The sequence below is a fragment of the Oenanthe melanoleuca genome, chromosome 5 (genome assembly GCF_029582105.1).
Source record: "Oenanthe melanoleuca isolate GR-GAL-2019-014 chromosome 5, OMel1.0, whole genome shotgun sequence".
In the NCBI taxonomy this organism is placed as follows: Eukaryota; Metazoa; Chordata; class Aves; order Passeriformes; family Muscicapidae; genus Oenanthe; species Oenanthe melanoleuca.
Genome location: NC_079339.1, coordinates 57,168,510 through 57,191,979, shown reverse-complemented (window position 1 = coordinate 57,191,979; position 23,470 = coordinate 57,168,510). Strand labels below are relative to the sequence as shown.

Here is a 23,470-nt window from a genome sequence, read left to right as displayed (position 1 = left end):
GTCTTCCTAGAGAAATCCTACTCTTAGGAAATTAATGCCAGGAGTTTTGGGGTCAGAAGTTTTGCTTTTCAGGAAGTCACATGAGGGAAGATCTCAAAAATTATCCTAATAATTTGATTGTAATCCATATTGGAATATAGAAATCTAACCTGTAATATAATGGGGGATCCCCATATAGTCTGTAGTGATCAGTTAAGACAATGAAAAGAGAATCCCTGCTAGAATAAATAAGAAGTAGTGGGACTTTTATTTTTAAAGTATGGATAAGTTATTGTTGACTGCAAATATGAAAAAAAAAAAAAAAAAAGGAAAACTTCCAAAAATACACACGTGACAGTCTGATACAACAATACTTAAGGTCTCCTATCAAACAGATGAAACTCTGCATAGGACAGTGATAAACAGAAATATCTCTTGAAGTTCCAAAGCAGGTGAAATGTTCCTCAACACAAGATTCCCAGCAGGCAGCTCCAGAGCAGCTGTGACAGAAAGTGTCAGAGCAATGTGCAGGCACTAATGTGTCCAGAGGAGCGTTCTGGATTTTGGGAAGGATGATTTGTGCTTTGGGTAGTTGATGTATCTGGCACTGCTGCAGCTTTGTGTGATGCCTCTGAGCTGTCTCTGGTCTGTTTGGAGCAAATTCAGCAAACTGACTAAAGGAGGAAAAACACAGCTGATTTCAAAGAAGGATAAAATAACACTGAACATGGACAGAAGAAATTGGAGAGAAGAAAGATCTTGCAGGCTAGGAAAGTGGAAAGGTGAGATGAGGGGAGGAAAATGATTGGTAGGTTGGTTCTGTAAAGTGTTGGTTCACAACCACCAAAAGCTGGTGATTTACAAAGCAACTCCTGAGCTACTGTGTTATAAAGTTGTACCCCCTGTGCATTTTGAAGATGTTTTGAATACTCCCTTTTGTTGGAGGAGTAGCCTACTCCACATTCTTCTGAAAAGCAGAGTATAGCCAAGTATCTCATCAGCCCTTTACAGTAGCTTTACAGTAGCTCATCTAGGAAAACTTGAACCTTTCTGCCTCCTTCCTTGCTGCAGTACCCAAGCAGAGAATTAGGGAATGGCATGTTTTGATGCTGCCTCTCTGGAGAGGGTGCTGTGTGTGGTATTGGCTGGTTGTCTAAAACAACACAGATTCAGCAAATGGAGAAAATGGTTTAACATCTGCCTGTTGAGTTGATAAATGGTGAAGTGCTCTAGTGGCAGCACACAGCCCCATATGTGCACTTGGAGCAGATGGCTTTGACATGTGCTTGAGACAAATGTGCTGTCCCTTCTGCCCCCTCCAACCTCAGCAGGAAAGGGTGCACAGAGCAAACCTGGGAGTGCTTCAAAAGCCATAAAAACGTGAAGTGTAAATAAACCATGCTGTGCTGACTTTGTTTGTGTGTATTCACTGAGCCTTGAGTTTTGGGGGGTGATGTGCACTCAGTAGATTGAAGTGGGGTGGGTGAGCTGCTATTTGCATGCTTCAACTCGTTCATTGTGACAGGCATTGCAGACAGTGCCACATGCAGGTCGCTTCAAAGTGACAAAATTTAATTTCTTGATGGTGGCACATTTCTTTCCCTACATGCAGTTACTGGCTATTGGTTTTTTTTTGGCCATTTCCTAACACTCATTTAGTTGTCAAGAGAATATTGACAGCTGAAGTATTAGAGACAGACAAGGTGTTAACATTGGTATTTCAAAAATGACTGTGTAGATGTTGTTGCAGTTGCAATGTTTATGAGGAAAGGGAAGACCCTGGAAGAATGGGCTTGTGTGGAGCTGTGCAGGAAGCAGATGCAGAGTTAGAAGAGCTGGGCCAGTGGTTCTTGTTGATGCAGACATTTCAGCCTCTTTTACAGGCACATGAAACCCTTAAGGTTTCCATAATAATGTGTCTTTCTTTGCAGAAGGCTATAGGAAAATTACAGTATATATATAATAGCTGTGTTAGTAGGCAGAGGTCAGTGTAAATTTATTGAAATGCTGTGTTAGGGAAGCAGTAATTCTGGGCAATTACTGTTAGGTTTGAGACAGAGTGAAATTGCAAACAGTCTTTAGCTAATGTTCTATGAATTGGCATTTGTCTTAATTTGCTGGGAAACTTCCCAAGTGGTGGACATACTTTTCTGGTGTGGGTAAAATATCAGTGGCTGATGCTTATGTGCTTTTGTTACGTTTTTCTTATGATAACTCAGAGTCTGCTGGCTCTGGCAGTCAATCTGTCCAAAAATCCAGTGGAAATGGGATGTGTTCTTTGCTTTTGAAGGCTTCCTTCCTTGCCTGGCTAAAGCTTCCTTTTAAGTTGCAAGATCTTTTGTCTGACATCCCTGAGTGTTTCTTGTGTTCTCTTTTTATAAAAGCAATGGAAGGCTGGCAGCCAAGTCTGAAAGCATTTAACTCATGGAGGCTCTGCTGTCATTAATTTTAAACACGTCACTGTGGTGTCGGTCAGCTCGACTACCAACAAAGAAAACTAAAGTGTTCCCATAAATCATTTTATTGTCCTAATCCAACCTAATTAACTAAACTAAAACTCCTATTCTGATGAAGCAGCCCTTCCTGTGAGACATCTGCCTCTTTCTTAATGGATTTTAGCTTTTATTTCTGCTATAGTGCATAAGAGTTGGTGACCATAATAACATTAAGTCCCTCTTGCCCTCTTTGGGGAGCTCACCTGGCACAAGAGAGTGGTTAATTTTAAATTTCTAAATGCAGAGATTTTTATTTTTTTCCGTTCCTTGGAAACATGGTTTGCAAGCCAGGAGGAAGCAATAAAATCTCTATTTCAAGAAGTGGATTAGACTTGTTCCCTGCAAGCTTTGCAAGCAGCAGCCTCAAGGCTCTGAGAATTTTGGGATCTGCTTCTGTAGTTCATTGACACGCTCCTGACACGGAAGGTTTGACTTAATAGTGTTAAGTTGATACAGTCGTGCTGTGAGCTGCTGACCTGTTCCTGAACTCTGGGGCTGGAGGTGACAGAGGGGAAGGAGCAGCACTGTCAGTGTGCAGGGCTCTGCTGTGGCACACCAGGACAGCATCCTAGGTAGGGGACATCTGGCTCAGCACAGATGTAAATTCAGTGTAGGAGAAAAAGGTGGAAATTCTGACTAAAGGCACATTTCTGCTCTTGGGGATAATCTGTTGAAGATTTGTTAAGTTTTGTTCCCTCCTTTTTCTGTATCTTTGATAAAAAAGCAGAGCACTAAGAAACACTGGTTTTAAATACAACCCTTATATATTCTTATTCCTTTTATCTACGAGGTGACTTTACATGGGGTGAGGGAATTCTGTTTTCTCACTTCTTGAAATGATGATAAAACTGATAGCATCCCCTTTCCAGGGGAGTGAGTGGAGAGCAAAGAATTCAGATGGACTGAGATATTCCAGGGGCTGGCAGAGTTGCAGTGTTGCTGCTGGGAAAGCAGACTCTGTTTGATCTCTATTTGATCTTGGCTCCTCTGAGACCTGACAGATTTGTAAGTCATAGCCTTTAGCTGCTGCTTTGATTGTGAGGGCAAAGTGCTGGAACGAGGTTTTGTTCTCAAAACGGAGAGAAAGGAGCAAGAATGAAAAAGTGTGTGGAAGGAGGCTGGGGAGAAACCATGGCCAAGTGAAATTCCAGCCAGCAGGAAGGATATAACTGGAAACTTGAGCTACTAGCAAAGTTGATAAATGAAAAATAATAATAAAAACAAAAAGGAAGATTTGCTTGGGCCACGTTATTGTGAGGTCATGGGCCTTCTCCTTTCAGTCTCTGTTAAAATTAGGCAGGTTTGATCCAAAATCACCAATCTTGAGCTGTGGGGTTTGCCTGGGGGCAATAGGGAGGAATCTTCCTGCTCACAGTGGGGCTTGGAGCATCCATCTGGGAAACCCCATGGAGATGGATGGATTGCTGTGCAAAAACGAGCTCTGTCTTGGAAAAGTGCTGGGCAAATCTGTCCCTTCATGCCACCTGAATGTGGCACTCAGGGTTCCCCTGCTGCTTTTTTCTGGCATTTGGACTTTTAAAAATCCCTCAGCCCCACTGTGGACATAGTCACTGACAGTGGAATTATTCTGGAAAAATCTCTTGCTGCTGTTTGTTCCCCCTGTCCCTCCCCAGTGTTTTGATCAGTTTATCTTCTCTTTGCTGTTTCCTCCAAAGGGAGTTACTGGAACTCAGCACCTTGAGGCAGTGAAATGTATGAAACCAGCTGTTGTGTAGGCAGAATTTACCCTGCCTGTGCTTCCCCACCAACATTCCTGCTGGCCAAGGTTTGGATTGGCTTGGGAGGCTCAGGCTATGGATAATGGCCAGGTTTTCCCAGCATTTGTATCTGTTGGAAACCAATTCAGAGTGAGTTTTTGTTCTTTTTTTTTTTTTTTTTTCCTGTTCAATTTATAATTTTCATTAAACTTTTAAATACCTGAAAAATAGGAACAAACTGTTCAAAGTAAGTGCAGGGAAGAGTAAAGGAGCCTGAAATACTGAAAGTGCCTGAAGGAAGATTTCTCTTCCATGACTACTCAGGTGAAACCACAACCCTGGGCTTTATGGTTGGGATTTAATAATCTTAAAGGTGTTTTAAAACTAATATGGTTCTACAATTCCACTCACTCAGAAGTCATTCTAAGAAATCCACTTCGTGGATTCTAAGAAAAAGCTTTGAAAATACCCAGTATTGCTCTGGTGGATCTTGGCAGCCTTGGAGTGGAGGTGAAGAGACAGAGGTAGAGTTTAGTGCCAGGTTCTTGTTCTTCTTGTCCTGTTTCCTGCCTGGAAGGTGGACATGGTGTTGTCCAGCCTGAAGCTCTGAATTTATCTGCTAGAACTTGTGAAGCTGCTGTAGTTCTTGTGGGAGTCAGGGCTTTTCTCACAACTTCAGTTGCTGCACCAGGACAATTATGTGACAGCATCAAGGGGTTTTGAGGAGGGAATCCTGCTGACAGGAAAAACAGTCTGGAAATTGGAATGCTAAAAGCAGTAAAAAGGGCAAGCTCACTGTTTTGGTTGCAAAAAATCCAGATTTGTGCAATCAATCTCCAGACTCTTTTGGGACTTGTAGTAGTGTGGTTCTATATTTCCTCAAGCAGTCAAAATCCTTCATGATTTTGCCTGTGTCTGCATTCCACTCACAACAGTGTTTTATTAGGAGTCTTAACTTCCACTGTTTTGTGTAGTTCCTAAAATACTGTTACTTGTCTTTTTTTTTTTTTTTTTTTTTTTTCTTTTTTGACTTGGAAGTGGCCAATTGCTTTGAGACAAGCACTTAAAATACCAATGAATTGTCTGAATTAGAGGAATTGTTGGTGCTGAGCCGGCTGTGAAAGCACACAAGTTGAAACATTTCTCATAATGTTCTTGGCTTTTTCCAAAACTGATTACACAATTCCAGGAAATTAAATGTAGCATTTCTTCACTGAAAATAACTAGGTATAAATAGTGGAAAACAAAGAGGAGGGGAAGTAGATGTAGAAGAAAAGTTGGGAGGGGAAAGGAGCACACACAGAAAAGAAGATTATGTCCTACCCTGGAATTTCAGAGGACACACTGACCCTGGTCAGTATTATTAATAAATCTAAGCCCTGAGCTCTGTAGGCGTAGGGCACAACCTTACTCAGTAATTCAGGAAGTCCTTGTGTTTCCCTCTGTGTTTTTTCCATCAGACCTTAAAACTTTCAGCTTGTGTTCTCACCAAAGCTTCCATGTAATCCAGGAGCTTGTCTGACACCAGCATGAGCTTGGGGCACACATCCCTGCCTGGGAGTTGTGCCTGGGTGCTGCACAGAGGGGCTGGAGCTGCAGGCAGGACTGTCACATTCACAGTCTGTCCTCTGCTGTATTCCAGCTGCAGCAGAGCTTTGTGGAGATGAGTGAAACCTTGTGTATGAAAGCTATTGCTTTCTGATGGTGGAAATGGTGATATCTGATAATATGAGTATGAACTGATTAGTGCTATATTAAGCATAAAACTTTAAGTATAAGGGTCTCCTGTTTATCACTTTATTTCTTTTATATCCTAGGAGCACCAGAGACCTCCCCAGGGTTTGAGATCCCTTCCTTCGTTGTCAAACAGACACAGAGGAAAAAGTTTTGAGACCACAGCTCAGTGTCCTGGCAGGTCACAGAGTGTTAGTGACTTAATCCAAACTGCATCTTGGTGCCATTTGTTCTTGCAACTGTGTGCCACTGTAGTGGTTATACAAAACACTATAAATAATCTGGGGAATTCAGAATATAGCTATTACTGGTTACCAAGTGTGTTTACATCACTTTTCAGCTGTTACAATTCCTACACTTTGTCTTGTTAAAAGCTTTATTGCAGAAAAGAAGTACTGGGAAAGTACTTGCCTAATCATAGAATGGTTTAGTGGGAAGGGACAATAAAGGGGATCCAGTTCCACCTCTCTGCCATTGGCAAGGACATTTTCCACTAGACCAGGTGCTGGAGCTTCCAGCAGGAGGCTCTTTGTAAAAGCATTGTCTGGTTGAAAATGCATGAAGTTTGCAAAAAACAATTCTTCCATTATGTGTTTTCAATAATTCTGTGTCAAATACTCTTGCTAACCCTTAGTAGGCTTTTAGTATGCACATAGATGTTTTTAATACCTCCAGCATTCAGAAGGATTTTTAATGATTTGTTCAATAATTGATGTAGCTTTGGCATAACTTAGGCTTTAGTGAGAGATGGCAGGCAGATGAGTAGAATATATTCAGTTGTTTAGTTTAATCATCCCTATCTCTGAATTCTTTAGGTGAAAAGCAGAACAAAGGAATGGAGCAAGTGAGAGAACTGCTTGGAGAAAATTATCCTCCTAGCTGAAAACTGGAGAAAGCCTTAATTAACCTATTAATTCATTGCTTAAGTGTCTGCAGAGTGTTTTCTGAGCAGTAACAGTCATTACCTTCCAGAATTGTGTGTGGTTATATGGACCTTTATATTTACATCTATTTCCCTGTTAGCCAATAGATTCAGTTTTTTTTAGCTCATTTCCCTCAGTCTTGGTAATATAAAGCAGAAAACAGGAGCTGTCCTCTTCTTCTTTTCTTCTTCCTCTTGTCTTTTAAGTACTGAAATCCTATTTAATCTTGGATGCTAAATCCATATCTACAGACACCACTCTACTTTGACAGGTACAAAGAACTACCCTTTAGTGAGGAAAACCACACTGAAAGTGTTTGGATTTTGTCACCAGTTATATAAAATTGTTGGGCTGAAATTTACTTAATCTGAAGTCCTGGCTTTTAACTGGAAATCAGTTCTATTGCTCACTTACTTCAAAAACAGACAAGCCAAAACTCCCTCAAGTCCTTGCTAGGGTACAAGTTGCTGCAAAGGTTAGGAATTGAATATCATTTCAGGGGAAAAAAGGTGTTTGGGGTCCAAACTGTAAAAATGGTAAGTATTGGTGGGTGCTTCTGAACTAGAAACAAACAAATGAAGCTTGGAGTTTTCCATTAAAAACAAACAAAAGAAATGCTTTTCTATGTGCTTACCCAACCTTGTAATAACATGTTACAATACACTGCTTTTCCTGATCATAGCAAAGGTGTTTATGTAGCAAAATGAATGTGATTACAATATTTTTGTGTGTAATAGACATCTGTTTTTTAATCCACCAGGCAATCAGCGCAAAAGGTCACCACAGTATCTCTTTCACATTATCCAGGAGCCAGACAGTTATAGTGGAATATATTCATGATAAAGATACAGACATGTTTCAGGTAAGGCTCTGAAATACTTGGATTATATTTTTTTTAAGTAACATAAGAAACCCCAGTTCTGTGTTATCCTCTGGGTTTTCTCCATGACCTGTGGGATTTGCACAGTCTGACCCAGCTGCATTAATATGGGATCAGTTGGAAATTTTGCATTATTCTGCTCTTTGCAAACCCACACCAGCATCTGTTAATATTCTTACTGACTTACTGCTGCAATTGTGCTCTGCCTTTTCTCCCGAGACAAACAGTACTGGAGAGAAATGTGTGCTCTGTTTGGATTCATGAATGAGCACAGAATTACACCCACCACCTTCCAGTTAATCACAGAGCTGGAGGAAAGAGGAAGTGGGAGGGGTAGGACATGGGATGGGGAAGGAGGAAGGTAAAAGGAGCTGAGCAGTAGGAGAGACAGACCAGTGAGAAATGATAAACTGTTCCTGAGGGGTGTGCAGATCTCTCAGGTGCTGCAGGGGACTGGGCTGAGTTTCTCTAAGCTCCCATCTATTGTCCAACATTTGCTCAGTGTCCCCTGTCTGCATTTGTGTTTTTCTGCATCATTTAACATTCTGGTAACCTGAGAGATTTTCTTGTACCATGGTTATTTTTACATATAAGAGAGAGCAGAAATTCTGTGTGAATTCAGACTTCTAATTTGGGGAGCCCAAACATGCCAAACAACCTTTTTCATTCTGCACTGGTCAGATCTGTGTTATCTTTGACCTCTAATCAGAGCATCTCACCAGGAATTGTTATCCCTCTTTATTCAGCCCTTCATTTTTAGAAGGGTGAGCAGTTGAGTGCTGTTGACAGAGAGGAAATAACTCTTTGGAGATGTCATTTCTTCTCTTGACTTCTGTGTTTTGCTCTATATTAAATTTTCCCAGTGTGACTGAAACTATTAGGTCCAAATAGGAATTGATTAAAACCCAGTCTTATTCATTTGCTGCAGGATGAAGGATTGAACAGCCAGGGTGAGCTGAAATAGGTTTTTCTGTGTTGACTAGTGACAGAAAAATGTAACCCATCCATTGGGGTTACTGTGTGATGCTTGTTTAGCTCTTGAGTAGCTACAGTAAAAATTTTTCCTGTATATAAATTTTGAAAAGCCATTTTTGAAAGCTGGATTTTTTCCTCTTCTTGAGTACAGTAAAAAATGAATGAAGAGTTGCAGAACAGCTGCTTTTTCTGGGCATACTTTATAGACTAATGTCCTAGTGGTGGGTGCAGCTTTTTGGGGGGGAAAAGACACCATTTGAGCCTTGATGCTGTGACTTGATCTCAGTGTGACCTCGAGTGCTGTGTCCTGGTTCAGGTTTCTGCTCTCTGGCTGTTTCCTGAGGATTGCATTCCATGCTTTGGTCTGCAGGGGCTGATGGCTGGGGAGAATGGAAACAGGAGTGGTCTGGAGGACTGTGGCAGTAATTCCCCACTGAAGCTATGCCAGAGCAGTTGAAGAGGTTTCCATTATTTATATGAGCCTTTAGGTTTTAACTGTTCTCATGAATCTGTTGGAGAAAAGTTACTTGAGGATGTTTGGTGCAGCCCTGGGGTACATGATGACAAAATTCATGTCTGTTGATCCACAGAGTAGAATTTCATTGTTGGTTCAGGCATCACTTGGTCAGACAATCCTTGGAGTTTGATGTTTGCTTTTCAAATGTGTGTTCTTGGCTTGTGTAGGAAGTGGAAGTTGAAAAGAGAAGGATAATTCCTAGACCACAGGATTATCCTGAGCCTTGAGGCCCCACTTTGACATATATTATCCTGGGCAAATCACTTGGCTTTTTGTTCTTTATTCCCACTGTGCTTCTTGAGCTCTTGTTCTGCTGTGTTGTTTGTAGGTTTGGGTTTTTTAAATGTAACTATATTATGAAATCTGTGTGCAAATGCTGCTGTGCACCTTTGTCCTAGTGACATCCAGGTCAGATTTCTTCATTTAATTACAAAAAGAATCTACAAATGTGTTCCTCTGGCATCTCCCAGACTCTGTATGCTCCAGCATCCATGTGCTGCTATAAATTAAGATTTTCTTCAGAGTTTAACCATTTTGTTGATGATGCATTAGGTGAAGTCAAACCTGTTCCATCATGGTTTGATGGGGTGAGAATGGGTTGATTATACCTGTTCATACCACTACAAAGAAACAAACTGTGCAGCTCCTACCCTAAATAACTACAAGTTTATACAAGAAGCAGGTACATTCAATACAAAGCATTGATTTTTTTTTTCCTGAAGAACAGCCCTTCAGAAGATGCAGAATCCAATTCTTGCTCTCACCAGATGAAATTCTGTTAAATTCTGTGCTGGCAGGCTTTGCCTTGTCAGGAGCAGTGTTTTAGTGACAGCAGACCCTGGGATGCCTGCCTCTCACACAGCTTTAACAATCACCTGCAGAGGACACAACTCTGCTGCCTCTGCAGCACCTGGCACATTTATGGGTTCTTGTTGGAAGCAACTTAGGGAAATCATATGAGAGTTAACAAGAAGGGTCCAAAAATACAGCCTGAAATTGCTAGAAGAGGAAAGTGTTCTGTGCTGTGGAGGGAAAGGGGAGGGAAATGAGTAATGAAGTATGTAAAGAGCAGCTCTGAATAATGGACTCAGTCTGTAGTGACAGATGAGTTAAAAGTTTTGGAGGTGGATGTTGATAGCATCAAGTTTTCCATTTATTCCTTAGGTACTTGCTTTTCAGGTAATCTCAAACCCAGATTCTTGATTTAATACAGAGCTTGAGAAAACTGGTATATTTTGAAGGCCACTTCTTCAAATAAATTCAGATGCTGAAAAGTAGCACAATACATGAGACTGACCCTCTAGAAGGCTTTCTCAGCTGGAAAAGGGAAGAAAACCAAATATTTAAAAATATTTGATTTTGCATAGACATACTTATGACACAAATGAGATAAGTACTTAAATGTTTATATAAAATACTACATATCATTCTAGAGGTTTAAAAAAGCACATACATGCATTGTTTATAGATCTTAATGGTTATATCCAAACAAATTTGAATTTCATGGTGAATGATTAGTGTGATGTAAGAAAGGCTGGGAGCACACACTTGTGTGCTTTGTCATCCTTTAAGGAAAAATGAGGCAGATTTTTCTCTAATTGCATCTAAAAGCTTTGAGAGAATGATCTATTTCAGAGACTGCAAGAGGCAGAAACTTATTATGAACAAATTAATTTCATATTTGTTATTGATTATCCTTCAAGGGACTCCATGTACAGATAGAGAATAACCAAAAGTTATTCATGAGGCTCCTGCTGCTGCTCTCAGTGCTGACTCTTAGCAGGAATTGCTTTGGATGGGAAATAGAAGCTGGTAGAAATAATACTGTAGAAGGAAAAAGAATATTACTTTGTAAGATTTAACTTCAAGTTGTCAAGTTATATAAATCAGAAATATCCCATATTAAATAGTTTCTAAACTCTGTCTCCTGGGTATTCTAGTAGACACTTTCTGTGAGAAATTGAAATGTAGACTTTTGATTAGGCCTTGTTGAGTATTTCCTGTGCAGGGAGCTCATCCCATTTTCTGCTTGTGCTGAATCCTGTGATATGGAGACAGTAACTGGATGTGTCACTGGAGACACGAATTTTGACATGTGTGAGAGTGAAACCCTGCAAAGCAGAGCTTGAAGCAGGAGAGAAGTACAGCAGAGATCCCTGCACTGTTGCTGTCAATCCAGATGTTACAAGGCTTAGGTGTTGATAATATTAATTTCCTTGACTCTTGAACAATGTTTCTTTAAAGCAGGTTTAGTTTGCAGAGATGTTTGTTAATGATGGAACCATACATGGCTCCCCATAGGTGGCTTTCAAGAGCAAGATCTGAGCAGAATGGAACTTCTTGGGAGACAATGAGATCATGTTTAGTGAGGAGGTTATTTAATATCAATACAGATACCTGATACTGAAGGTAGTTTCATGTGATGAGTATTCCTAATTCTGTTTGATCACCAGGTGTCTGTAAAATTAATATTCTGTTCCACTTCTTGTTCCTCAGCTCCACTCTCCCAGTTAAGCTCAAAGTTGGTGTAACACTAATTTGACTGTAGAAATATTGATAAAGCTTCACTGTCTGTCTGGCAGTCAGATCCTTCCATCAATGCAGTCATGAAGTTTTCTGTCCCAGATGTTTCCAGATTTAGAATTAAAATTTTTAGCTGACGAGATGGAAAAATCTTCCTGTCTTCTGATAAGTGTGTTTCATTTCTGCTCAACTCAAGAAATTTTTTTAATTCTGTTAGTCATACATGTCCATGATTAGGAGTAAATTACATCATATGGTGGGTTTTGCCTGAAAACTCTTCTTTCTGGAACTACAAATCCTGAAAACATGAAGGTGGGTAGCTCTTTCTTATGACATATCAAAATAACCTAGTTCTGGGTCTAAAAAAAAGTCCTTTATTTTCATGGCAAATATATTTGGAACTGGAAAATGTGAATAAAACTTGTCAATCCAAGCTAGTGTTTTCTTAACTGACAGAATGTAGTGGCAGGTAATTTGCTGTGGTTGGGTGAGGAAATAGCAAGGTGAGAATACTTTTTCTGGTGACAATACTCTTATCAAACAGATCATCTGTGCATTTATTTCAAGCAAGCATGAACATCACTTGTGGTAAGTAAAAATTTGTCATTCCATGTCTATGATGTATTTCTGCCTAGGGCAGATGTGGAAATGCAGTCTCTGGTTGGATCTTGCCATCCAAAAATTCAATAGACAGTTTACTGATGTTATCAATATTAACCTGGCAAAACTGTGTCCTCAGTGCTTCATATTTCTGTGGGTATTTCTAGTTTATACCATTATCTTAATTTTTTTGCAGGTTGGGAGGTCTACAGAAAGCCCTATAGACTTTGTAGTAACAGATACTATTTCAGGAAATCAAAATAATGATGAAGCCCAGATTACCCAGAGCACCATCTCCCGATTTGCCTGCAGGATTGTTTGTGACAGGAGCCCACCATACACAGCAAGGATCTTTGCAGCTGGCTTTGACTCGTCTAAAAATATATTTCTTGGTGTAAGTACTGCTAATAATGATGTTAAACCAGCAAGTTGGTTTATATTCTGTTACTTTCCAGCCCCCAAATCTCCTTGTGCTGGTTGAAAACTTGTGTTGTCATTAGACTTTTATTACTCCAGTGCACCAGCTGCAGTGTTAAGTAGAAACTGCATTTTTATGTGCCTGAGTTACCACCAGTTATCACTCGTGGTCATAATTGTCTTTACACAGAATCACAGAATACTGAGGTTGGAAGAGACCTCCAAGATCATCGAGTCCAACCTATGTCCTAACACCTCAACTCAGAGTCTAGACTATAACATGGCACTAAGTGCCATGTCCAGCCTTTTCTTGAACACTTCCAGACATGATGATTCCACCACCTCTCTGGGAAGAGCATTCCAGTACTTTATTATTCTTTTGGTGAAAAATTGCTTCCTAACATCCAACCTATACCTTCCCTGACGTAGCTTGAGACTGTGTCCTCTGGTTCTGTCAGATGCTGCCCAGTGGAAGAGACTGACCCTCACCTGTCTGCAGCCTCCCTTCAGGAAGTTGTAGAGAGCAGTAAGGTCACCTCTAAGCCTCCTCTTTTCCAGGCTAAACAACCCCAGCTTTAGCAATGAAGCTGCACTTTAGTAACTGTTAGTGGATTTTCTTTAGGTTGGTTTGATGTGTTTCTGATAGTCACTGTGACTGTCACACGTAGGAAAAAGCAGCCAAATGGAAAAACCCCGATGGCCACATGGATGGATTGACAACCAACGGGGTGCTGGTGATGCACCCCAAGGGAGGCTTCACAGAGGAGTCCAAGCCCGGGGTGTGGCGGGAGATCTCCGTCTGCGGGGACGTCTACACGCTCCGGGAGACCCGCTCTGCCCAGCAGAGAGGAAAACTGGTGAGTGGGAGGAGCTGGGTGGCTCCCAGAAACCTGGGCTTGTTCAGCTTTCTGTGCTTTCTGGCACTGACCCCCTGGGGAACACTGCTTTTGAGCTGAGGCCATGGAGAAGCTTCCAAATTTGAGTGATGGAGTTAAAATCATGGGTGTGTAGTTAAATAGAAGTGTGTGCTTTCACATGGTTTAAATTTAAGGTTTTTATAATATAGAAATAGCTATGGGACAAGAGAAAGATTTTGGGTGATATCTCCTTTTGGTGTTTTTATTCCTTCTTCATGTTTCAGGCAGTAGTTTCTGGTTGGACAGTCAGTGTCACACTGAGGGTCATGGGAATTTGGTTATTGGGTTAAAAGGATAACTCATATAGGAATTATTTCTCTACTGGACTGTTTAGCTTTAAGAGACCTTATAGCAGCTGGATCTGGCTCCATTTTGCTCACTTCTGGCAGGTAGCTAGAAGTGCTGCTGAACTTTCTGTACTTTTAATGAGATTTAATAAACAACCAAGCATGAACACGAGAAAATTTGTTTCCTTCATGTATTTTTTAATCCTGGCTCTGAGTGAAGGCAGAAGAGACTGAGACAAACCATTAAATAAGTGGTGCAAAACTCCTACTGCTCTTATAGTAACTCAGATTAATCAAGGGGTACTTGTTTTTCTGGCTTGGATGGAGGCAGGTACAAGGTGACTGTCCCTGAGTAGTGAACACTGCATGCATCTAAATCTGTGTGTTAGGGCAGATTTTGCACTGCTGTTCTGGTACTGATTGTATGGGAGAACACTCATAACTTTCTGCTAATGCCACTTTTCCAACTGAAATAGCATAGAGTGCAAAAGTTAAATAAACTCTGCTCTGGAATCTCCACCTGTGAAATGTTCTCCTGGGCATGGGGATGTCTGGAAGTTGCTGCATGTGGAGCTGTCTTTTGCAGTGCTGCCAGAAGAGTCCACTTCTGTGCAAAAGCAGTTTGGGTAAGGCAGCTTCTGTTTGATTTACCTGCCACTGGGAAGATAAGAGGAGCCCTGGAAGTATATTCCTGTTTTCTCTTGTGAGAGAGGACAGGCTTTGCCTTTCCCAGAAGTGAGAGATTTCAGCTGCCAGGGACTTGTGACACAAAACCAGGAGAGAAGTTCAATGAACTGACTTTGCAACTCTGCCATTGGCTTTGCAGGAAGCTGACTGCTGAAAGAGTTAGGGGAATGGAGTTGGGCTGTTCTGCTTTCAGCAGACACCCTGCAGGACATAAATTGCTTTGTCACACTGATGGTGGCAGGCAAACGTTGCCTGGGGACCTGGACAGATGATGTGGCAATTGCAGCCTTTGTATTTGGTTAGCAAAACACCTTTTTAGTGCTGCTAAAGAGAGGCACAGCAAAACAAATGAATCCCCCTCCCTGCATCCAAAATGAGTTGAATTCTCATTTAAATAAAATTGCATGGCACACTGGTATTGATGTGATCAGTATTCGTTGATTGGGTTCATAAAACCAAATGCAGGCTGTATAATGAACTGAGCACATTGCATATGAGGGAGCTTTTTGCTTTGCTGTTTGTGGAGGAATTATCTGAAAAGAGCATCAGATCAAGGCTTCTCTCATCTTTACTTGAACCACTACATTTTTCTGCTGGAATTGCACTGGTGACCTCTTATCTGTAGTCTGTATTGTTCCACTGAGGTGTTTTGTGCAAGGGTGATCCACAGTTAATCTGTGAATTTAAACTGGATTAAAATGTAAATGCTAAATTGGTTGTCATTCATAGTATTCTTAGGCAGATGTGATGATTTCATGTGACCTACTTAATGCATTTGTTTGTATTTGGCTATTTGTTCTGCATTAGTGGTATTTTCTGCATACTTTCTGTGCATAAAGCCAGGCAGCAGGTCTGTTTTTCTCTTTAATTTTACAAAGAGCCTTTTTAATATATATTCATCATTAATGAACTGATACCAAAAGCACAGGTTGCTTATGTTTGTGACATTAAAATAAAGAATATTTCAATCAAGTGCAACGTGTGTTTGGCATAATCCCTTGAAAATGTTTTAAGTACCTGCTTTTAATCAGAGAGCAGCCTTTAGGCAGTGCACACTGGGGCTGTATTTGCTTGGAATACCTCATTAAATAAAAGGCCTAATGAGTGGGGTGGGTAATTGTTCATAAGCTGAGCCTGTGTGGCTTCAAATTTGTCACCTGAGAAATTCAGCTGGTAATTCAGTCTGCTGCAGGGCTGAGCCATGCAGGTACCTGTGCTGCTGCTGAGGCACACTCTGGGAGCTCATGCTTCTGCAAAATGCTTGGAAAAATGATATCTGAGAGGCAGGACAGCTGGCCTGTCCTGGGTAGCAGTTTTTAGTCCAAAAATACTTTTTTTTTTTTTTTTTTAACTGTGTGAGCAGCTTCTGTCAGTCTGTGTGGGCAAAGAATTCCAGGAGAGAATCTGCTAATGCAGCCCTCAGGGAGTGACATGTCTTTTCTTCAGTCTATCAGGACTTACTGAAATATGACAAAGGCACAGAGAAAATCAATATTGGAGAAAAAAATGCATGCTCAGGGGCCCAAAGACTGTGTATAATAATTTGTATTGCGACTGCAAATGCAAATCCCCTGTACAAGCACAGAATGAGAGACCTTGTTAGAGGCTTGTTATAATCCTAGATGTAGGTTAGGAGGTGAGGTGGATTCAGGACAGCAACAAGACAAAATTCAGTAGCTTTTACAGAGGTTAATGCTGAAAATGGTGTCTGTTGGAGTCAGTGAGTTAGGGGTCTTTCTGAATTCTTCAGAGAGAAATCAGAGTGCAGGGATTGAATAAGTCTTAGAGTGAGTTCTGATGCTTTTAGTAAGTAAAAGGTCCGAATGCCACAGTAGTAGAGAGTGTTCTAGTGAAGGTTGCAAGGTTGGAGGAAGCATTGGCCTTGCCAATGGGATAGAAACAGAGAGGAAGGGTCATACTGTGGGACATTTACAGGGGTTTTAGGACAAACCATTCCTTATACCTCTTGGATATTGGATTACAACAGAGTGGTGGTCTGAGTTTGCATCTTAGCTTGTTGGAAAAATCCTGTATAACAGTATGTATAGGGAGAGTTGTTGCTTTTTAGCTATTGGCTTTTCCCAGGGCTTCTAGCTGTTTGTTTATTGCCATTGCCACTGCCTTTGCCATTGCCACTGCCTTTGCCATTGCCACTGCCTTTGCCATTGCCACTGCCTTTGCCATTGCCACTGCCTTTGCCATTGCCACTGCCTTTGCCATTGCCACTGCCTTTGCCATTGCCACTGCCTTTGCCATTGCCACTGCCTTTGCCACTGCCTGCCTTTGCCACTGCCTTTGCCTTTGCCACTGCCTTTGCCTTTGCCACTGCCTGCCTTAAGACTGATGTGCCTTGTGATAACCTTTTTAACTGTTACCTGCTTTGCTTATTAAAAAACTGCCTGACAACCAAAAGCTTAAGGGCTCAGAGTTGGAGCCTATAGAGCCTCAGAGCAGCGGGGGTCAGAAAGAACCCCACAGCTGGTGTCTGTGAAAGCTGTCAGGCTAAACAGCCTCCCCTTGTGTCCTGCCCCCAGGTAGAGAACGAGACCAACGTGCTGCAGGACGGCTCTCTGATCGACCTGTGCGGGGCCACGCTGCTGTGGCGCACGGCGGACGGGCTGCTGCTCACGCCCACGCAGAAGCACATCGAGGCGCTGCGGCAGGAGATCAACGCGGCGCGGCCGCAGTGCCCCGTGGGGCTCAACACCCTGGCCTTCCCCAGCATCAACCGCAAGGACGTGCTGGAGGAGAAGCAGCCCTGGGCCTACCTCAGCTGCGGCCACGTGCACGGCTACCACAACTGGGGCCACCGCAGCGACACGGAGGCCAACGAGCGCGAGTGCCCCATGTGCAGAACCGTGGGCCCCTACGTGCCGCTGTGGCTGGGCTGCGAGGCCGGGTTCTACGTGGACGCCGGGCCCCCCACGCACGCCTTCGCGCCCTGCGGCCACGTGTGCTCCGAGAAATCCGCCAAGTACTGGTCGCAGATCCCGCTGCCCCACGGGACTCACGCCTTCCACGCCGCCTGCCCCTTCTGCGCCACGCAGCTGGCCGGGGACAACGGCTGCGTCAAGCTCATCTTCCAGGGCCCCATCGACTGAGACACGGCTTGGCCACAATAAAAGTGTTTTCTTTAACGGTTTACTGTGAAGATTTTTGCCACTAACTCTAGGTTTTACCTTTTTTTATAATGTTGTTAATAGGGGGTGGTGGGGTGGGGATGGGGGAGGCGATGAGGAAACGTGGTGGAGTTGGGATACATTGATACCTGGAAGTTGACAGATATCAGTGGTGTTGCATGCTCAAAAGCAGCATATTCATGGAGTCTTCTTGGTCAAATTGTAGTATATTTGTAATCTTTTTATTAGTACCCTGGATCAGAAAAAAAGGTGTCTTAAATGATTTTTTTAAGCTAAGGTTTTTTAATGGAAAGGTTTTTTCTTCTAAACTTTGACAAGCCTTTAAAACCTATTTTTCAAATCTAGAAGGAACATACAGAATGTAACTGTCTTTAATTTGCAATATAATTTAACTTGAATAGTTTCTCAAGGAGCAAATGCAGAATGTGTGGACAGCCATAGGTGAATGTTCACTAGAGATAATTGGATATGTAAGAGAAAAATTAGCTGCCTAAAGTGTAGAGGATAAAAGCTATTAAAATATCTATTATGGTATAACACAGCTGGCCAAAAAGGCATCAAAGATTACTTGAAACTGAGGAAATCCTGTTTGCATTGATTTCCTTTCAGTGTAGTAGATATCCACTGGCTATTAGGTATGGGAAATGGCTGATTATTTTCTGTCTTTTTTTTTTTTTTTCCATTTAACCTGCATCTGGTGAAACCACTTTACTCTTTTCCATTCTTAGCCCTGGGGTTTAAGCTGATGTTCTGTGTATGTGCAGTCTGGCCTTTTTATTTCTGCTTTACTTACCCAGCACCTTTGGGTGAGTGGAGGCCAGAGAGTCCCAGAATGGTTTGGGTTGGAAGGGACTTTAAAGCTCACCTCATTCCTGCCATGGCAGGGACACCTTCCACTGTCCCAGGCTGCTCCAAGCCCTGTCCAGCCTGGCTTGGACACTCCCAGGGATCCAGGGGCAGCCACAGCTGCTCTGGGCACCCTGATGGAGCCAGAAATGTGTCCAGGCTTTACTGCAGTGCTGAAGGGCTGGTGCCACAGCACAGCATGAGGTTCAGGTACTGCTGGTACAGAATTTATTTACATAAACCTGAATTCAGGAAAGCACTTAGTCTGTGTTTAAATACAAGCCCACGGCTGGGACTGTTTAGATTCTCAAGAGCTTCAGTGCATTGCGGTTATTTGCTGTTATGTTTTGAAATAAAAAAAAAGCAATTTAAAATAAATTATTTTAAGCTCACTTTAAAGCATTTTCACTAGAAGGGAGAGCATCATTTCTAGTTCAGCTGAGCATTTTTGTTCACTTTTCAACTTGCTGCCATCTGTCACCTTTTCTTTTGCAGATTGAGTTGTGTTTGTATCTCTTTCTTCCCCCCAAATGTTTGCAAATCAAACAACATTCAAATGTAATCAAATATATGCACCAGGGTGGTACATCTGAAGTGGATCACTTGAAATTCGTGACTTTTTAAGAGAGCTGATAAATGTTTACTATGGAAATAATTAAATCAGAATTTCATATGAGGTGTACCCTGCCCACTGTTAGACTCATTTCATGCAGAATGATAACACTTTGATTTGTGGGTTTCTTTTTTTTTTTTTTAGGCTTTCTGTATTCTTGGTATCTGAGGTATCAATCTATCCAGGTTTAAAAAAAAAAATAATTTGGGAGAAATCTATAACATCTCTAGAGGAAATTGATCATTCAAGCTCAGTTCTGTTTAATCAACTATAGCTTTTTGCTATATTTGTGCCCTTTGTATAAATATATAATTTATATGATTTTAATATATTCTGTATATATATATACTTGAATTGGCCTGTTCATATTTTGGTTGTAAAATTGTTTTATAGTTAACCTTATAAACATTTTACATGTCCCTTGCCAATGGTGATGGGATGGACTTTGTCTGCTGCTGTTTTTAATATGATTTTGCTGTATACATGTTCAGCATTTTAATAATTTGAAAATAGCTTTACTTTTCTTTTTATGCTTTTGCTGTCTTAAAAAAAATATATATATATATAACTCTGCAGCATTTTTTTTCTAAAAATCCCAAACTGTACAGTTTTTTTGTCCCACTCAGTGATTGGAAACAGGATAAACCTTGTTAACCCTACAACTCTATGCTTCTTCCTAGTGCCTTTTCAAAGAGATCCTCTTGTGATTCCATATTCCAGGTCCTTACTCTCACAAGGCAACCTTGGAGAGTGGCAGCCCAGCCAGGTGGGGCAAGAAACACCTTTGGCCTTCAGTTGTGGACGTGGAGGTGCCCGTGCAGGTTCCTCAGGTCCCAAGTGCAGCATCATTCCTGGTTAACAGATACCTCACCTGGAGAGGCAGCCTCACCCCCTCCCTGCTGGACTCTGCAAGGCTTCACCTGCTGCTGGAAGAGAAGCTCAGGACTCGCCTGCAGGAGCTGCTCCTGCCCTGGAGCTCTGTGTGCACCATTCCCAGCTCTGCTCACCCTGGGCTGAGCTGAGCAGGGTGTGCACATGGTGGTGTCTCCTCTGACCCCCTCCCTCCCCCAGCTGCTTGGCTCCTTCCCTTCACCAGTGCAGTTTAATTGCTGCTTCAGGGCTTCATATCCCATCCTGTTCCCTGTGGAGAGTGAATGTATGCTGTTGGAAGAATCCTCTCTGGAAACAGCACACCACCAGGCTTGCTGTGTTTGGCTTGTGTGAAGCAGAACTCTGGATAATGGTTTGTATCCAAGGGAAGTGTCTGTTCAAAACTGTTTAAGCAAGATTTTTTTTTTTGTTTCCTCTTCTTTTGCTGTCAGCAGTTCTGTATAACACAAGGAGTACTGCAGGAAGGAAAACTCCCAGAATCCCAGAACAGTCAAGGCTGGAAGTGACTACAGGGGCTCATCTGGTGCTCCTCTGTGCTCAGGAAGGGCCATCCTGGGGCACAGGATTGTGTCCACATGGCTCTGGAATATCCCAGTAATGGAGACTCCACCTGTCTGGTCTGTGTTCAGGGCTTGGTCACTGCACAGGGAACTTCTTCATGTTCAGGTGGAACCTGTGGGCATCAGTTCCTCTTATCCCACAGTGCAGAGCCTGGTCCATCCTCTCTGCACCCCCTTTAGATATTTACACACATTGATGAGGTTCCCTCTGCTGTCTCCTCTCAGGGCTGAGCATGCCCAGCTCCTTCAGCCTTTCCTCCCTCCCTCCATCCTCGTGGGAGGATTTGCCCTCTGCTGTTCCTGCTCCAGCATCTCCAGCATCCATCTGTGTCCCTCCTGTCCTGAGGAGCCCAGAACTGGGCACAGCACTCTGGGTGTGCCTCACAGGGCTGAGCAGAGGGGCAGGATTCTTTGCTGGGAAGCAATTTTCCAAAGCTTGTGTGGAATTCAGGGACTTTGCTGTTCAAATCCAGGGTCAGTCTCACAGAGTTGGATTTGCTGGGGAGACAGAAGAGTTTGTGACATGATTTTCCTCAAACCCTTCTCTGGTGAAATGATGGAGCATTCAGCTCTTAGCCCTCACCTTCCCTCAGCTCCATAAGCACCTTCTCTGTACCTCAATAGAAAAAAGGATTTTTGTGGATAAATAAAACTGGAGTCAGTAAACTTGAGAACCACCCTCAAGTTTATTCATTATTTCAGTGTTATGATGTTCCTTGCATCCCCTTTCCAATGCTGGCAATGTATTCCACGAGGATTTTTTTATCACCTGTTACTGTTGATTCTATTTGAATGCCTCAAAAGCAGCTTTGACTGCATAACTTAGAACTAAAAGTATTTTTCTAGTCTGATTTTTTTTTTAAAAAGATTATATTTGTCATAGCCATGCAGGCTGGAGCTGAAACACTTCCCTTTTTCCTGGCAGCTTTTGGAGAACACTGAAGTCTAAATAAAATGAGTGGTGAATGTTGTTCTTACAGCATTATTGTCCAGTTGTACAGGAGAGCTCACACAAGACTGTGTTTTGCTCATTAATTTTTTTCAAATGTGATCACTTTATGCATCAGGGTACAGTCGTAGTGCTGTACAGGCTGAGTAATTAAAGAAGAATCTTTTTTTTCCACTATGAGGGTGGGAATGGGGATCAGAAGAGATGAAAGCCATGGCTGAGCTGGTTCCAGGAGGGACAGATCCACCTTGAAGCAAAGGTGTGCCAGGAACTGCTTGGAAATGTGACTGGAGCTGTCCTCATCCATGCTCTGAAAAGGATTCTCCTCAGTTTGTCAGGAAATTCTGGGATGCTGTGGAAAGCCTGTGCCCTTCCCAGTGAGACACTGCTTGGTGTTTTAAGGGCAGTTCCTGGAATTTGAGGAGCCAGAGATGCTGAGTGTGTGGTAGTGAGAACCTGCAATGGAACTGTGAACAGAACTGAATTGTATTTTAGTGCTCACACCACTCCTAGGAAAGCTGTGCTCACTCTCCTTTAGTGCTCTTGCAGTAGCTGGTGACTTCCTCACCATCTTTTCATTCTTCTGGAAGTGGAAGGAAACTTCTCCAAGACCATCATGTTTCTGTTCCTCCATCCTACAGTCTTAACCCTTTCCTGGGGTTGGAGAACCACCGGTAGTGACCTGGCTGTGGTGAGGACAGGCAGCATTTAAATCCATTTTCAGCCTGGTAGGAAAACTGACCTTGCTCTTCCTTCTCATTTCCTCAGTTTTTCACCTTCCTATGAGTCCTTGGCTCCTCATTTTCTATTTATCCACACAGTTTCAGGTACACAAATAAATATAGTTTGGAAGGAAACAAAACACAACCTGGGGTTGCAGTGTCTTTTTACAATTTTACAATTCTGCACACGGTGATGTGAGTGGAAAGGACAAACAGAAGGTAAGGCTGGTTTTGGGGGGTGGGGGTGGAGAGGGGGTAGTTTCTAGGATGGAATCAGTGGCTCTGCAAACTGTCCCACTGAGTGGGAAGAGCAGTGGAGTGACCCTGGACAGGCAGTAAAGGTGGAGCTTGACTGCCTGAGCTGCTCAGTTTTCATTTATTGGCAGCAGAACTAAAACAGGAGCTGCTTGGACACCCAAACACCAGAAAAAGCAGTGTCTGTCCAGATTCCCTCGATGAGCATTTCCACTTTCCTGGTGGCCCAGCCAGTCTGAAGTCACCTGAAGCCCCCCCTGCTGCTGTGCTGGGGATTTGGGGTGGGGATGGCTCTGCCCTTGGGTCAGATCCAGCATGGAAAAGCCTCTCCCACAGCGAGCCCTGGGTGATGTTTACCTTCAAAACAGTGTGAGCAGCTGTTCAACTTCTGGGTATATTTGTAAAATCTGTCTTTTTATACACCGTGTGAAATGGACTGGAATAATTTCTTTTGCTGTTGTACCTGTGGAAGTACAAGCCATTTTACAGGAAAAAAAAAATTATAAAATGAATTAAAATATTATCTCAGTATTGTCACTGACTCCTTCAGTTTATTTTCCCTGCTGGTATGTTGGTTAAGCTTGACTTTGATTTGCAAAAAACCATAAACAGTTTCAAAAATAAATTGTTTCTTTTACTTTTTCATCCCCTTTCTACTCAGTGAACAAAACCTGAAGCCTTTGATTGAGGATTCTTAAATATTGGAGGTAGTGGAGCGTATTTGGGTGTGAGTGCCCTGGGATTTTCAGTTAATTCCCTTCCCTGATTTTTCAATTGAACTGTTTGTTTTCAGTGCCAGCTGCCTTCTTGCAGTGTTAATGTAATTGCTAAATAAAAGCAAT

General features: G+C 42.3%; 1 protein-coding gene across 2 annotated transcripts in view; it reads left to right on the top strand.

Annotated features, from left to right (window-relative positions):
* PELI2 (pellino E3 ubiquitin protein ligase family member 2) overlaps window positions 1-23,156 on the top strand; it is a 69,919-nt gene extending 46,763 nt beyond the window's left edge. Inside the window, exons 3-7 of one of the 2 annotated variants that reach the window (XM_056492913.1) lie at window positions 6,010-6,117; window positions 7,610-7,711; window positions 12,541-12,738; window positions 13,430-13,618; window positions 17,187-23,156. In XM_056492913.1, coding sequence (XP_056348888.1) covers window positions 6,010-6,117; window positions 7,610-7,711; window positions 12,541-12,738; window positions 13,430-13,618; window positions 17,187-17,753 — 1,164 coding nt within the window. In that variant the 3' untranslated portion in view covers window positions 17,754-23,156. The remainder of the gene's footprint in view (window positions 1-6,009; window positions 6,118-7,609; window positions 7,712-12,540; window positions 12,739-13,429; window positions 13,619-17,186) is intronic. The other variant, XM_056492914.1, reaches the window with a different exon arrangement.
* The last annotated feature ends 314 nt before the right edge of the window (window positions 23,157-23,470 follow it).